This window comes from Vidua chalybeata, chromosome 1 (assembly GCF_026979565.1).
Source record: "Vidua chalybeata isolate OUT-0048 chromosome 1, bVidCha1 merged haplotype, whole genome shotgun sequence".
Taxonomy (NCBI): Eukaryota; Metazoa; Chordata; class Aves; order Passeriformes; family Viduidae; genus Vidua; species Vidua chalybeata.
The window spans coordinates 6,462,910-6,478,097 of record NC_071530.1 but is presented as its reverse complement, the minus strand read 5'-3'; the positions used below and the strand labels follow the sequence as shown (position 1 = coordinate 6,478,097).

The 15,188-nt window shown below is 42.3% G+C and overlaps 1 protein-coding gene across 6 annotated transcripts in view; it reads left to right on the top strand.

Annotated features, from left to right (window-relative positions):
- The window catches only part of PRKAG2 (protein kinase AMP-activated non-catalytic subunit gamma 2), a 241,939-nt gene that overhangs the window by 97,981 nt on the left and 128,770 nt on the right, over positions 1 to 15,188 (top strand). For all 6 annotated transcript variants that reach the window (XM_053963335.1, XM_053963314.1, XM_053963353.1 and 3 more), the window contains one exon: positions 9,167 to 9,446. In XM_053963335.1, the coding sequence (XP_053819310.1) occupies positions 9,167 to 9,446 (280 nt within the window). The remainder of the gene's footprint in view (positions 1 to 9,166; positions 9,447 to 15,188) is intronic.

Sequence of the window (15,188 nt, the reverse complement as noted above, 5' to 3'; positions counted from 1 at the left end):
AAATGCAACAAAATGGTAAGAAGGGAGCTGGCAGTGCCCCACTTCTGATTAAAAAAAAAAGTGATCATATTTTAAAATCCATTGCCACAAAATGGATTGACATCCAATTTGTCATTTTCTTCAATGAGAAGTATGGGATTTCTGCTGGTAGTGAATGATGAGTAGCATCAGACTGCAGAATTTATTTAATTCTAACTAAAACATTGCCAGTCCCTACTGCTGATACATAAAAAAGTCCCCAAGTTACTCTTCAAGGAGGAAGGTTTTTCTTAGTTCAAGTTTGAAATCACTCTATGGTGTGTAACTTTTCTCTATTAAACGTCAGTATTTCATCAGTAGTTTGGCTTTTTCCATTCACTCATCATGCTGGAGACAGGCAATTCATCAGAGGTGTCTCTCTTCCTGCACTTAACTCTTCTGTCACCTGGGCTATAGATCAAGAGTAGTTCACAACCCATTTTTCCAATCTGCCATTAATTTAATTCTCTGCTCTTTTTGAAGGGCTTTTAGAAACTGAATTAACGTTTTCCACAGAAACTCTCAGCAGTTTACCATGCAAGTGTCTCTCAATCATTATCCTGTGACAACAATCCTCATTACACAGCTAGGAAATTCAAGTCTAGAATTATTTGTTCAGCTTCACATAGAATTTTTTTGGCAGCAGTGGTAAAGTGACACACATTTCCTGAAGTTCAGGCTTAATCACTTCTCATTAATATGTCTACTATTATAAATGATGTATTCTTCTTTATGACTAATGGCAGGAAGAGGATAGGGATAGTTTTCACTCTCCTGTTTTGAAGATGGAGAATATAATACTGTGAAGGATCTTGTGTGGAAATGTTTGGCATGGTGTGGTGGAGAAAGGGACATGGAACAGATATTTTTATCCTTCTTATTGTCAGACAAAATGCCTTAACACTTGTGTGGGTGGCTTTGTCTAAAGCAACTGGTATTGCTGACTGCTCAAAGGTGGGGCTCTCCAGAAATGGCTTAAATCCTTCCTGCACAGAGGATCATTAAAGACAGAAATATAGACAAGGACAACTGGGAGCTGAAAAGCAATCACATTTACTGTATTTCCTCAGCCTGGGAAAAGACAGTGGAAGAGGGGCAGTTTAGAAACCTGGAAAATCATGAGTGATTGGGAGCATCATTCAGAAAATAATTCTGGTACGGTGTGGCAGGGCAGCAGTCAGGGATGAAGTGCCCCTCTGCACCCAAATGGCTCTATCAGTTTTGGAGATCTTCACACCTTGAATGTTTATAGATCTTTCATCTCAAATGTAGGTTAAAGGATAAGGTGTGGAAATTACAGGAAACTGACAGCCATTACCTTCAGCTTAAAGCCCAGGGTTGTGAATGATCAAAAAGAAAAAAAAAATTACACAGGAAACTTTTTTATGAGGCATCAGCTAGCAAATTATAGATGGAGGAGGGAGGAGGTGGGAGAAAAGACATTTGAAGAATAATATTGATCCATTTCTTTATAGAAATAACAGAATTGTCACAAAAACATAGACAAAAGCTTGAAGAAGAAGTGTGCATTAAAATTCTTTTCTCTATGTGGGGACAAAACTGAGGAGATGTTTATCTTAGATTACAAAGGTGGGTCTATCCTATTAATAGCTTAAGTTTCTTTAAAGCACAAGCTGTTAAAGTAAGATATTTTAAGATTAAATCCAAACAACTCTGATGAAACACTCTTGAATGAAGTGGTAGAGCTTTCTGTGCCAAGTGTTGATTGTGAATAAATCATGGAGCAGAGAGGAAGTTTCAAAAGACTGCAAAAAAAAGCAATTACCATGTTAATATTTATGATGTTTGCAATTAGGATAATGTACAGGTTTGTCAAACATTAGTCCTGAGCAAAACAATGAAATAGCTAATGTTGGCTAGTTAATGATGCTGTTATAACAGACTCATTTGGATTGAAATTAATTGTAAATGGCTCTTATTGAACAAATGTGGGGGTTTGAATGAGCTATAAATTGGGTTGAGAAATGTCATAGCGTTGGTGTCATGTGTATAGAAAAGTAGCACAAGCCATTTTTATTTAAGAAACTGGAATGAGACTGAATAAACATGGAGCCTAGTAAATGAATAAAAACCTGGCTGCTAAAATAAATGGAGACTCACCAGTGGAAAATTTTGTTTCTAGGCAGACAAAACATTCTGTTTCTGTACTATATCATACCTTATCAGTGGTTTGAAAGATAGACAGACTCATTACTGGTACAATTTATGGTTCATACAAAAATGAGAGGGGAGAGAGTGGTAAATTCTGAGCAAGAGACTCTGATGCAGAATGACATTACTCACTTAAAACACATTTTGCAAACAAACAGCCCATCTCCATTTGGCCAACTTGTGATCAGTTACACCTAGGAGCATCTAATGCAGACTTTTTGGGAAGTCTTTCATGAAGCCTGGGTTAGATTTTGACAATAGCTGTAGGTAATCAGCTATTTGTGGATTCTGGATGTGACTCAGTGGTTAAAGGATTAGTCTGGGTTCAATGAACAAATGTACAATGTACAAATGAAGGAATAGAGTGAAAGTAGAGGTTTTGTTCTCACTGTTTGGCACTAACTCACTCTTCTGCTATCAGCAATGCAGGGAAGTGTTGGTGAACTAGAATCAGACCATTGTGGGAGTGACCCCAATATTGAAACATTCCAAGCAGTGTTTTGTCCTGCTACTGGTCCCAAAATTGTTTTTTGTTTTGTCCAGTGACTCATGGGAATGGCATGACCAACCCCTAGATAAGGGAGGAGAAGAAAAGAAAAAAAAAATCAGCCTCTCCTTCCTCATTCACTGGCAAATGAATCTCCTTTGGATTTACTTTAAATTGTCCATTTTTTATGAGCAGTGAAGATGGGGAACAAGTCCTGGATAGTGCCACAACCTTGGCAAAGGGCACCTGCAATGGATGCAGGGAGCTTCAGGGCAAGGGTATGTACAACAACCACTGCACAGTGATGTGCACAGCTCCTCCCCATCCTCTGCTGTGAAATAAAGATACTTAGGGATTAGGAACTGGACAGGGAGCAGCCCTGCTTTTCCCTTTCCTAATGCCTGCTTTCTGTCTTTGAGCAGCCCTGCTCACTGCTGGAAACCTTCCCCTGACCATGGGTGCAGCAGTGCAGAGCTCTCAGAGCCTGCCAGAACAGCCAGCCTCATCCCATTGTATTTCAATCTGGGAAAGTCTCATTGTACTTTAGTTTTGGGAAGTGGCATCTCTGACCTCTAAAACATGGTGCCATCTCAATTGGTGCAGCTCATGCAGAACGAAGGGGACCAGTGGTGCTGAGTGTGACACTGGGAGAGCAAGTCCTTCATTACCTTTCAGTCTAATGAAGTCAGCTCTTGTGATTCTGTGAGCTCTTTTATTCCAGCAGAATGAGAGAATCATCCAATTAACTTCATCAAAGGGGTTTTTTTGCTGGGATTCAGTGGAAGGGCAGGAAACAAGTGCAGACATCTATCTGGTGTATTGTCTCTAATTGTGTTTACTGTCCCTTTCAAGGATGGTGGGAGGTAATTCCTTTTCTGTTCCTTGCCTTTCAAAAAAATTTAAGTGAAGAGGCAAAATAAAGGTCAAATAACTCACTGTTGTAAAATTAAACAGAACTCCTTAGTGCTCCATAAATGTCCTCACTGTTCAGGGTTGGAGAAAAAGGGAACAGAGCTCAGGAGTATTTTATAATTTTCACTTAAATTCAGAAGCATTTTGAAAGGCTGTTTAGATTGAGCCCATTTGTATTCGACAGAAATTTTTTTCAGCTTGTTTTGAGAAATGAAACTAAATTCACCACAAACTGAACTAGAGCCAGAGATTTCTCAGACAGAGCATCCTCTGGGGAAGGCTTTGTGCTCAGTCAAGGATCTGTTGCTGGAGCACCCTTGGCAGGAGAGCAGAGGGGATGGCTGTGAAGAGGTGCTGGGCACAGGCAGTGCCTGGATTTCCAACACAGTCTCTGCCTGTCCATGGTCAGGGTTTTCTCAGCAGAGCTCATTCATTTTTCTGGATATGCAGCTTTGGCAGGACACTTCTCTCCCCTGAAGTTCAGTGCTCCTTAAACTCTAGGTTGGGATCAGAAATTTCTCCTTAGAGAAGACTTTGTCAGGCAAAAAAAGAGTGATCAGTTTTCCAATATAAAGCAAAGTAACAAAAATGACCATGTTGGGAAAATTTCTGCCTGTGGCAGGGCTGAGATGGGTGGTGTGAGGATGACAAGAGACCAGTTTGTGGTGAAATATGAATACTTTGCTATCTTAGCCCATTGCACTGGGGATTATCATATGGTAGTGATCAAGTGTAGTGCACTTCAATATTTCTTGTGAAATAAGATGAAGAATTGCAAGCCAGGTAAGAAAATAGAAGAAGGAAAAGATTGGTATTGAAAGGATGAGTGCTGGATGAAGGGACAGAACTGCTGGGATTTCCCCAGTGTCACTCCTGGGTCTTTGCCAGTAAAGCTGAGACAAAAAATAGAAGCAAAGCAACCAAATTTATTGAAGGTGCAAAGGAAGGTATTGTTTTTAATCATAGGGAGGGAGCTTATACAGGAAGACCTGGATATCAGGGTGGATAATTCTTAACAGCACAAGATACAAGGTTGTTCACTTGATGTATGTTAACCAGAGCAACAAGTAAAAGAGGTCAGGGAGCGTTGTCTTGGTCTGAAGATGAAGAGTTTGGGCACAATCCTGTTGCAGAGCCAAACTCTAGGCTAGGAGAAAGGAAGAGTGAAAGATTCCATCATCCAGGTGAAATGACAGGGCCAGCCTTCGTATTCTTATTCCTTGTAGTGAAATCTTCCAGAGCTGCTTGACTTGGGGCGAGTGCCCCACCATCACTTTATGTTTCACTCAAAAAATGGAAAACTAAGACTGCTAGATGCCAAACACTGTAAGACACGTCTTACAGTTCTGGATGTATTTTCAAAACATGCCTATGATCACTTCGTGTGTACAACTGGGCAAAATCTCTCCCTGGTACCCAGCTGAGGATCCTTTTGTGCTGCAAAGCATGAAAACTGCTAACAGTTTAGAGCATTTTAGGAGATTTTTTTTCTCAGTGCTGTGTGAGATGACCAGTTTAGCCTTGAACAAGTGCAGTTGGTCACTAGAACCAGCACATCTGATGTAGAAGAGGGCTCTGCTCTGTTGCTTCACCTCCCTTGGGGAGCACATTGCTGTAGGCTGAGGGTTGGGTTACACTGGCACTAACACCAAGCTGCTAATTTATCCCTGTTCCAGCTCCACTGTTCTCTGCAGGCATAAGGTCAGGGGTTGACATTTCTCTCCAGCATAACCACTTTTAAGATTTAAGGAGTCCAGTGTTAGGCAGAGAGCTCAAAGATTGCATTTATTCTTTGCACAAAGCCAACACAGGAAAATTTTTATTGTTGGTTGGTTGGTTGCTTTTTGGGGCTTTCTTGTTTGGTTGATTGGTTTTTTGTTTTGGTTTTTGTTTGTTTGTTTTGTTTTGGTGGGTTTTTTTGGGGGGGGAGTTTGGTTTTTGTTTGTTTGTTTTTGGGTTTTTGTTTTAATAGCTGAACAGTCTTAGAAGAATTTTTCAATTTTTTTATTAGATGTTATTTGTGCATTGATTAGTATTGTAGTTGCATTGTGTGTTTGGATTCCTTATCTCCAAAAGGCCAATTTTCTGTTTGGGATAAAATGAGCCATAGCCCCACATGCATTTATATTGGTTTTAGGTGTATTTCATATTTCTGCCCATTCTCTCTTTACAGCTTCTCCTGGACCAACACAAAGTGATTCACAGTGCTTACTAATGCGAGAAACCAGGGTGTAATACTTTTATTTTGCTACTAAAGCTCAGCTGGGGAATTGTTATCTTTCCAAAGCACATGTGGGAGTTTTCAGCCCACCTGTCTATCATAGCTTTAGGGAATGAGTCCAAAAAGTATGAAAAACAGTCTGGTGAATGATCTAGCTGTGTAACCTGCCTCTAGCATCACTGCCACAGTTGTCACACCAAGTCTGCACCGGCTGATGGGGTTTATCCCACAGCAAAGATTCTTCTGCATTCCCAGCTGAAGCATGAAAACGAGCATTGCCTTATGACTTTTGGATATGCTGTGATAACTGTTGCTGCTGCTTTTACTTGCAGAAGTACCTAATAATCTTTTAAAACTTGCAATCCATTAGCCACAAATGATATTCTAAGCAAGCAATCCTGTTGTAATTCCCCAAGCAAAATTATAAGTGTTTACCCACCGTGATAGTGGGTGTAACCTGTGTGTAATTAACAGGCTGGGGAAGAATTCAATGTAGTAATTTCCTTTAATTTGGTTGCATGCACATGTGTATTTAGCAGTGTGCCCTTGGTGCTCTGACAATTAATTAATTCATCTGCCTGGCACGATGGAGAGAAGGCAACTGGTTGTGATTGCAGTAAATAAAAACACCCTGCTGCTTCTGCTCAGAATTTGAGAACAATTTGCTTTTGTGTCTGGCTTGCATGTACAAGGGAATACTGACCTTTTTTACAAATTGTTGTTTGACGTTTTACATCTCTAAAATTGCTTTAGTGTGCAAGGACACAGCAGTTGTTTTGAAGTGTCTCCTATCAGTGTGTCGTTTTAACCAAACAAGCATGAAAAAAAAGTTAACATGAAACCTTAAGGGTAGTGCCAGAATGAAGTCCTTGGCTTTACAAATGTCATGGCTTGTCACTTTAGGAAAAAATATAATGAACTTACCATCCTGGAAACACACCTAAACTACAGTTGCAGTGGCAGATTTGTATCATGATTAAAATAAGCTAGAAAATGTTCTTACTCCTCACTTTTGGGCAGTAGATTTGGCAGCAGACCTATTTAAATTGCAATGCAGTAGGAGGTGCCATTGTGCTACTTGGTTGTTTCTTGAACTGTGTAGTTGTGAAGAGAACAAGGTAGAAGTAGTCTCAGATGATTTACAGATGATCTTTTAGTAAAGTTAATGAGCTTTTATGAGAAAGCTATCACTTTGGGACTGTTTTACCCATGACAAAAGTGCAATTTGTTTATTAATTTCCTATAGCATGGTTATTATTCCTGGTCTCAGTTGAGGGACTGTGCCCTATTATTCTTGATAAATACTCACTGGGAGACAGTCTGAGTACTGGAGGACTTAGAGTGGGAATAAAGGAGGTACAGTCCTCATGGCAGAATAGATTTGTAGTTTAGAATGAGTTTTCAAGATTGCACATAGAATCTGTGACAGAGCTAGGAGGCAAACCTGAGCCTCAGGCAACTGCATTAAGCATGAAACACTGCTTTTTTCTTTTCTTGTGGAGACTGTCCAGAGTCTGTTGTTGCTTTTGGTAGTTGCTATTGCTTCAGTTAGAATTGATTTATCTTTTTCAAAAACTTCCCCTTGAGGGCAACTGCTCCCCTAATTCATCTGTAAAAGGACAGGTATATGTTTGAGACATTTTTGCCCACACTGTCAAAAACAGGAATGCAGTTACAAAAAAAAAGTTCTTCTGTCTCTTGTCAGACATCTCTGTGCTATGCAGAGGAACACAAAGCAGAATTCATCATCCAACCAGGGCTGTGCTGGCACAAGTCTGTGCCCCTCTCAGTGACCCACACTGAGGTGCCACTCGCCCTTAAAGTTAGAAACCTTCCCAAAAGGGAGATTGTAATCTCTGCAGACCTTTCTGCAGTTCCACACATCAGGGCCTGCTCCAGCTCTGTCCCATCCCAAGTGGAAAGAGGAGCTGGTCCAAAGAGTGTGTGCAGGACACAGGTCTACAAGAAGGGGGACCCTGGGTTATGGAGGGAGAAGCTATTTGGCCATTATGCTGCTTGTACATATTTCTACACGTGTTTTGGAGCAGTGAATAAACATTATTTTGAAATGAGAGTTATTTGCATGGGTTTTAAACTTTGCTGACCCTTTTTAGTTGGGTTCATACACACAAGCCCTTCACCGACCCAAAGGAGAGCATATGTGCCTATGAGGTTTCCTTTCATCTAAATCATCCTAATGAAAAATGTTATTTTTCCCTACAATTAATCCCATGGCAGCAACGCCCTTCCCTAACTGGACTGACACACATCAGGAGGGATCTTCACAGGCAGGAGTTACTGCCTGCTCCATCCCTCCTGGTTAGTGTTGAGTAATTGGGCAGAGGAGCAGGCACGCAGGGGGCTGTGGGCACATCCACCTTGGCTTTGGCTTAAGCATTCCCTGGTGACCTGAAACCCACTGCTGCCTTCTGCCAGGAACAGAGCCCTTCATTCATGAGAAATGCCCCCAGCTAAAGCAGCAGCCTTAAAGCCACAGAACTACTTTGTGCTTCCAGAAGGAAATCAACTCTCCGTATAGCCCAGGCACGTGCAAATCCCACAGAGATTTTGGGTCAGCTTCTGTTAATTGTATGGGGAGGAGAATTTAATCTTAGTTCCTTTTTTTTGTTTGTTTGTTTGTTTTTCTGGGTTCTTTTCTCCCCCTCACTGGGAGAGCCTGCACAGTGCAGAGCTGTGTTGTGCACAGATATTTTCACTGCTGGAAAGGCAGCCCAGGTCCCACAAGGGATCCAGCTGTTAGAAAGGTCATACCCCAGCTCAGGTAATTAGCAGGAGCGTCATCACTCTAAAATGGTTCCTCTATTTTTGGGATAGGAGTTGCAATCCCACAGCTGTGGCCAGCCTCATAGAGGCCTGTCAGGCACCTGGGGACTTGTGTGCTGTGCTGAATCACATCATGGGATGGAGATTTAAGAACTGTGGGTAGGTGCTTAAATTCATGGGGAAGGCTTTGGGGCACCGTGTTTCCTTAACCACGATCACTAAATACATTCATTGCCAGTCATCTTTCATTTGTCCCAGGAAGGAAGAGGGGTGTGTGACAGATAAATTCCTGCATTATATGTGTGATAACAAAATGTATGCACACCTTGAAATGTTTTTGTGAAATTCAGGGTGTCTTTAGGAGCAAGGGGCAGCATGAGGCCAGAGAGGTGGCACACACACACCTGTTTGTCAGTGGAGGCAGGTGCTGGGGAAGGTGAGCTCTGGCTAATCCACCACCCCAACAAACAGGAGCTGGCTCAGTTGAGACAAGTTCAGAGATCCTGGAGGCCTGAACTGAACTGAATTAACGGAAATTTTTCTTTTTTCCTTCCTTCTTGTCTCCTCCTCAGGTGGACGAAAGCTACTCAGCCGGCAGTCCTTCAAAAGGCCTTTTCTCAAAGGGGCTCCAGAACCGACCTTCCAGCCCCGTTTCTGCCCCTGTGAGATCCAAACACAGTCCTGGCTCACCCAAAACAGTGTTCCCCTTCCCCTACCAGGAGTCTCCCCCACGCTCCCCACGCCGAATGAGCTTCAGTGGGATCTTCAGGTCCTCCTCCAAAGAGTCTTCCCCCAATTCTAACCCGTCTACCTCTCCTGGGGGCATCAAGTTTTTCTCCAGATCAAGAAAAAGTAAGAAATTGCTCATGTTATTTCAGGAAGATACACGGTACCTCTGGGCTTGGCCCATTCTTTACCTGCGGTAGTGAAGTAAGTGCAGATGAGGCATGTGCTAATTGTTCATTATCTCTTTCACTGACCGTGTGTTGTGGGGTTCTGACATGCTGGCCATTAGGTGTGACTTCTGCAGGGCCATGGACACCAACACAGGGCTGAGGATAGAAATCACACTCCTGTGCTTTGTTTAGAAATCCTTTGTCCGCGTTTGGGAGTTTTCTGGGTGGTTTCAGCGAGGCTGGTTGGATGTTGGTGCGAGGACTTGAGGACAGCTGAAGATGTTCATGGGATGTGTGGTGGAGGTGGGCACTGACATGATGGCACTCAGAAGTTACAGGTTCTGTAGACCCCAAAGGGAATTTCAGCTGTGTTCTTTAATTGGTATTTATTTGCCCTATTGTAGGAAGGGCAAGTGACCTTTGCTGGATGGAAATAAATTTAATTTGTTTCCAGTCAAATGACCATTGAGGGGATATTTGAGCTCCTCTGCAAGAATATGAAAGGCATAGCAAACCTCCTTGGCTCAGAGTAATTACTATATACAGGTTTATACTGGGCAAAGATTTTAGCTCTTCAGCAGCCTGGGTGCCATTAACAACACACTGCTAGAACTCAGAAATGAGCAGGATTGAGGACGTGCTTCAATTTCCAAACTTTCTTACTGGACGAAGTTTCCCAGTGCTGGTCAACAAACCAAACCTGATCTGCATGAGGGTTTGGTGGCTGTGGGGAAGGAGCAGAGTTATAGGGGAAAGAGAGGAAAAATATGTTGCTGGATTGTGAGACCACAGTGAGTTTTCTGTCTGTAAACAAAAGAAATAATGAAAAATTGTTGGCAAATCTTCTGTGACAATGTAGGTACAGAACTGGCCATTCATATACCAGTGTTGGGCTATGTGTTTCCTGCAATTTTTTGATAATTTTCAATGATTTTAAATAGTAGAGAGGGACCTTCTCATTTTTCTTTATGAAAATTTATCTTAAAATAATTGGCTTTAATCAGAACAAGTTATTTCATAATGATTTGTGCACAAGAACACAGCAATACAAACCCATACAGGATTTTCCTCTTTGTTTATCAGAAGTGCTGCTGAAGGCTAATTGAAATGGTATCTTTTCCACTCCTTGTTTCTCTCTAAAACACCATCAAGAGATTGAAAGTAGGAGTCAGTGTTTCTGAAGGACTCAGAGAAGGCTCTAAACATCTATTCAAGGACATTTCTTCATCCCTGCTTGAAGTTCAAGTATGCTTTTTAAGCTCCCCTCTTGTTAAAACTTCACAATAATTAAAATCCATGTAAGTTCTTCTTGCTTGTCCACATAGGTTCAAATCTGGCCTTTAAATATTGGCAGTATTCTGCTGATGGAGTATGCAGAGAAGGGCTCTGCTGCATGAGTAGCAGCAATTTACACTGCAGAGCAAAGCCATCCTGGGACTTTGTAATCAACTGATCTGAGCAGCCAGCACTATTTAAGTCCTAGCTAGGTACAACAGCATATTAAATAAAGGAATCTTCCAGGAGTCAGCAAAGTCCTTTTGAAAAGGTCACATCCCTGCCTCAGGAACAGGCTTGGAATGGGGCCATGCTATATCTGAGCTAACAGAAAATATCCATGACCCTGCTGCTCTGGGAGCCTTGCAGGAATTGCACTGGGCTTGGGTGCTCGTGGTCTTTTGTTCTTAAGGCAAGAGAGACAGCCTCTTGGAAAGGGTGTGCTGATTTTAATTGGTGTTTAAATTGATAACTCTTCTCTTCCCACAGCTTTTTTGAAAAACAGAACATTTCTTATCTTAAATGCTTTCACAGCATTTAGCTCTCTTACAGTGAGTCTAATGCAGACACCTACCCTTCACTACCACATTAAAGTAGATTTTATCCAGAATGTGCTAAACAGGGGGCAGCAATGAATTACACTCTTAGAGTTTACTATATTTAATTAACTTTGATAGGATTTTATTTAGCAAAACCCTTTCAGGACTTCTGTAAAAGTATGGGTTAGCATTTCTGCTGTATTATTATCTTTTCACAAGCAATACTTCTGCATTCTGCTACTTTGCAAATAGAGTAACCCCATGTACTACAGAAGAGTAGAGTTAATTGGTTATGTGCCACTCAAAACAAGGTCTCTGTGGCTTGAACAGCATTTCCTGAGAGACATGACTTCTCAGACACTCCTCAGACCAGATACCTCAGACTTTTGCGGAGATGCTGTGCTGAAGAGCTCTGACAAAAGCTAAACCAGCACGTGGCTCCACATTTCTAAAGGTGCTTAAGTGCTTCACTGCTCAAAATTGTCACAACCTATGTGATTAAAATCCCATTTTCTCAAACAGCTTGGGATGCCTGTGTTAAAAGTGAATGGGACTCAGGTTGTTTTATCAGTTCTCTGTCTGTGAGTGCATTGAGATCAGCTGGACTTGCTGTGTTTGCCTGCCTTTACATCCCTGCTGGTGCTGGATTAATTGTGTTAAAATTAAAATTAACTTTGTGGTGCTGGACTGCACTCTGAGGATCACCAGCAGGTCAAAGGAGGATAAAGCAGGATGCTTTATTTATCCTCCCCCTCTGCTTGGCACCAGTGAGACACATCAAGTGCTGAGTCCAGCTGTGGGCTCCCCAGTACAAGAAAGATGGGGACATACTGGTCCAGCAGAGGGCCATTGCACTGGGGCTGCAGTGGGAGGAAGAAAAAGGAGGAGAAGACCTTTGTGCTCTCTTCAGTTTCCTCATGGGGTTAGGACAAGACAGTGCCAGGCCCTTCAGGGATGCCCAGAGAAAGAGCAGGAGTCAGCGAGGGAAATGCCAGGAACGTGTAGGAAAAATGTTCTTGGAGGGGCTGGTGTGGCAGCAGGGCTCCAGAGGGGCTATGAAATCGCTGCCCTGGCAGATTTTAATCAATTGACTGGACTAGGCTCTGAGCACCCCAGTTTAAAGTTGCTTTGAGCAGGGATCAGAACAGAGATCTGCAGATGTCCCTCCCAGCTGTGGCTCTTCTGGGAAACTCTGTATTGGAGTCTTCCCTTTGGGTTTATAGCAAATCTGTGTTTTATCCAGGCAATCAGCAATTAAAAAAAAAAAGCATCAGATAAAAGTTCACAGGGACCTGGGGTTTGTTTTTGTCCCCCACTTTATCTGAAAGGAGTCTGTCTGCACTGCTTTCCTGTCATCATGAGCAGTATGTGGGGGAAAGTAGGTGCAGTCCTTGTTTTAAGTAACATACCCTGTCTTCCATCCATTTCCTCCTCCCACACATTGTTCAAAACACAGACTAACCTGTTACTCTGCATATTCCTTGTTTTTCTTGGAAGCAGCTAGCTTGTTTTCATTTTAAAGACTATGTGTGGTATTCGCAGCACTTGCTTTCCCATGTAGTTGCTCTTTTCCCAGCTAAATTATTTTGCCTTTTGAATATACACAATTTAAGAAGGGCTAGGGTAGGCAATGTTAAAACAGAAAGTGATTTGAGATGTGAAACTTAAAATATTTTCCACTTCAGGCTGGGAGTTTAAAGGTTTTGCTTATCTTCAATATTTTCTCATTGGTTTTGGCAATATCCAAGAGCTCATCTTTGTGCCTCTTCCCTTTGGTTACCCAGTTCAGTATCTGGTCATAACCCCACAGCTCTGATCTGACAAAAGATTTACCTTGAAAGAAAAAAATGCCTTCCCACGAAATGTACTTGGCTGCCAGCCACTTCAGGTAGTTCATAAGTAAGAGCAGTAAACTGCTGGTTGGGGCTTCACATTCAGCCTCCCTCCTTTGCAAAAAAATCCACCTCAGGCCCCCATGGGAGAGGCTCTGCAGTGACCTTTTGCTGTGTGCTTGGCCACTGGGCCAGCCCCTTCACTTTGAGAAGTTCACTGCAGAAAAATCCAAGGCAGCTCTTTGCATGCTGGGTTTCTGTACAAGTGCTCTGAAATTTAATCATCAAATTTATTTAATTTTTCATTTCTTTTTTTGTTGGAGAATTTCTTTGCAACAGCATTGTTATATTGACAGCTGAAAGCTGAATATGATTGGGGGTGAATTAAGCCTGGCTTTGAGGTGAATATGAATATAAGGCTTTGAGGTGAATATGAATATAAGGCTATGGGGTGAAAATGAATATGGATTGAGGGTGAATTAAGCCTGGCTGTGAGGTGGTGCAGAGGACTTTCTAGTGCTGCTCCTTGTACAGTGATGCTTGGTAAATGCATCCCCTCAGTGCTGCCCACCTTACACCTCCCAGAGCCAGGTGCTTTCTGCAGGTGGAGATTGGCTCCAGCACATGGACCCAGGGCTGGCTTCAGCCTGCAACCATCCAACACTGTGTGTGTATATCAAAGGACAGGAGAGGTGGTTGTGATTTATTGGGATGCAGTGGAAAATGTTGGACCTGGGTGTGATGTCAAAGCAGAGAATAAGGGATGGTTACCACCCTAGTTTTGTCTGGGATAGAGTTAATTTTCCTTCTAGTGCCTGGTACAATGCTGTGGTTTGGATTCAGAATGAGAATAATGTTGGTAACTGCACTGGATTTGTGTGGCCAGGTTTTGGTAGTGGGGGGGACTACAGGAGTGGCTTCTGGAAGCTTCCCCTGTGTCCAACAGAGCCAGGGCCAGATGGCTCCAAGAAGGACCCACTGCTGGGCAAGGCTGAGCCCCTCAGCAACAGTGGTAGCACCTCTGGAATAGCATATTTAAGAATGGGAAAATATCCTGCACAATTGAGGATGTACAACTGAGTACCACCAGCAGCAGCGTGGGCACATGAGCAGCCATGGAACATTAAAATAATTACATTTTAATTGGATCTCAAGTGCATTAGTGTGACCTGTAGCTTGCAGTAGGCTTCCACTGAGCTGACACTGATTTCATAGATTTTCTTCAGGGACAACAGGAGGAAAGGGTGAGTGAAGAGGTGCAAGTTGAAGTTTGAGGGGCTGCAAAAAGTGATTTCAAAATTGGCATTGTGGAACTGCTTCCCAGTTTGTTTTAGGTAGGCTCAAAACTGCAGGAACTGCTCTTATAAGGCACAAGTTGGGACCTGCTGCTCCAAGACATGGTTGAGTGGGAAGGCACTTCCCATGTGTGTCACTTTTGTGAGAGGTGTGATGCCAAGAGAAAGCAGTGACACTTCTCAGTAAAGCAAACTGGGGTGATCCAAAGTAAACAGAGGAGGATGACCTGCCCTGGGAAGAAGCACAATGCAGATGACACTTTTCTTGCATGACCTCTCCCTGCACAGTCAAAACATGTAGAAATAAATGAGAACAGCTTTATTTCACAGAGTGGAAATCAGGGAGCTACCTCTGCAAATAGGCTAAACTCAGGTACCCTGAATATTTTATTAGAAGTAGATGCTTGTATGAAATTTAATTCATTAAAATGTACCTTTTTTGCTGGGTGTGAGTGCCTCATTTGAAGGACATCAGAGCATATCCCAGTGCTGCTTCTCCTTCTGAAACTATTGGTTCAAGTACCAGCAATACTCATGACACATTAATGATGCTGTCAGTTTTACCAGCAAAGGAAATCAATTAAAAGGTTCCCATTGACCTAAAGCTTTGGATTGTGGTGCATGGAATCAAAAGATAAATTTAGCTTAGAATTGAAAATTGCTTATGGAACATTGAATTGAAAATTACCCAGATTTGAAGCACCTTGATGCTGGTGGTCACATTTGAATCACGGTGAATTTTCACTGCACTTGAGAA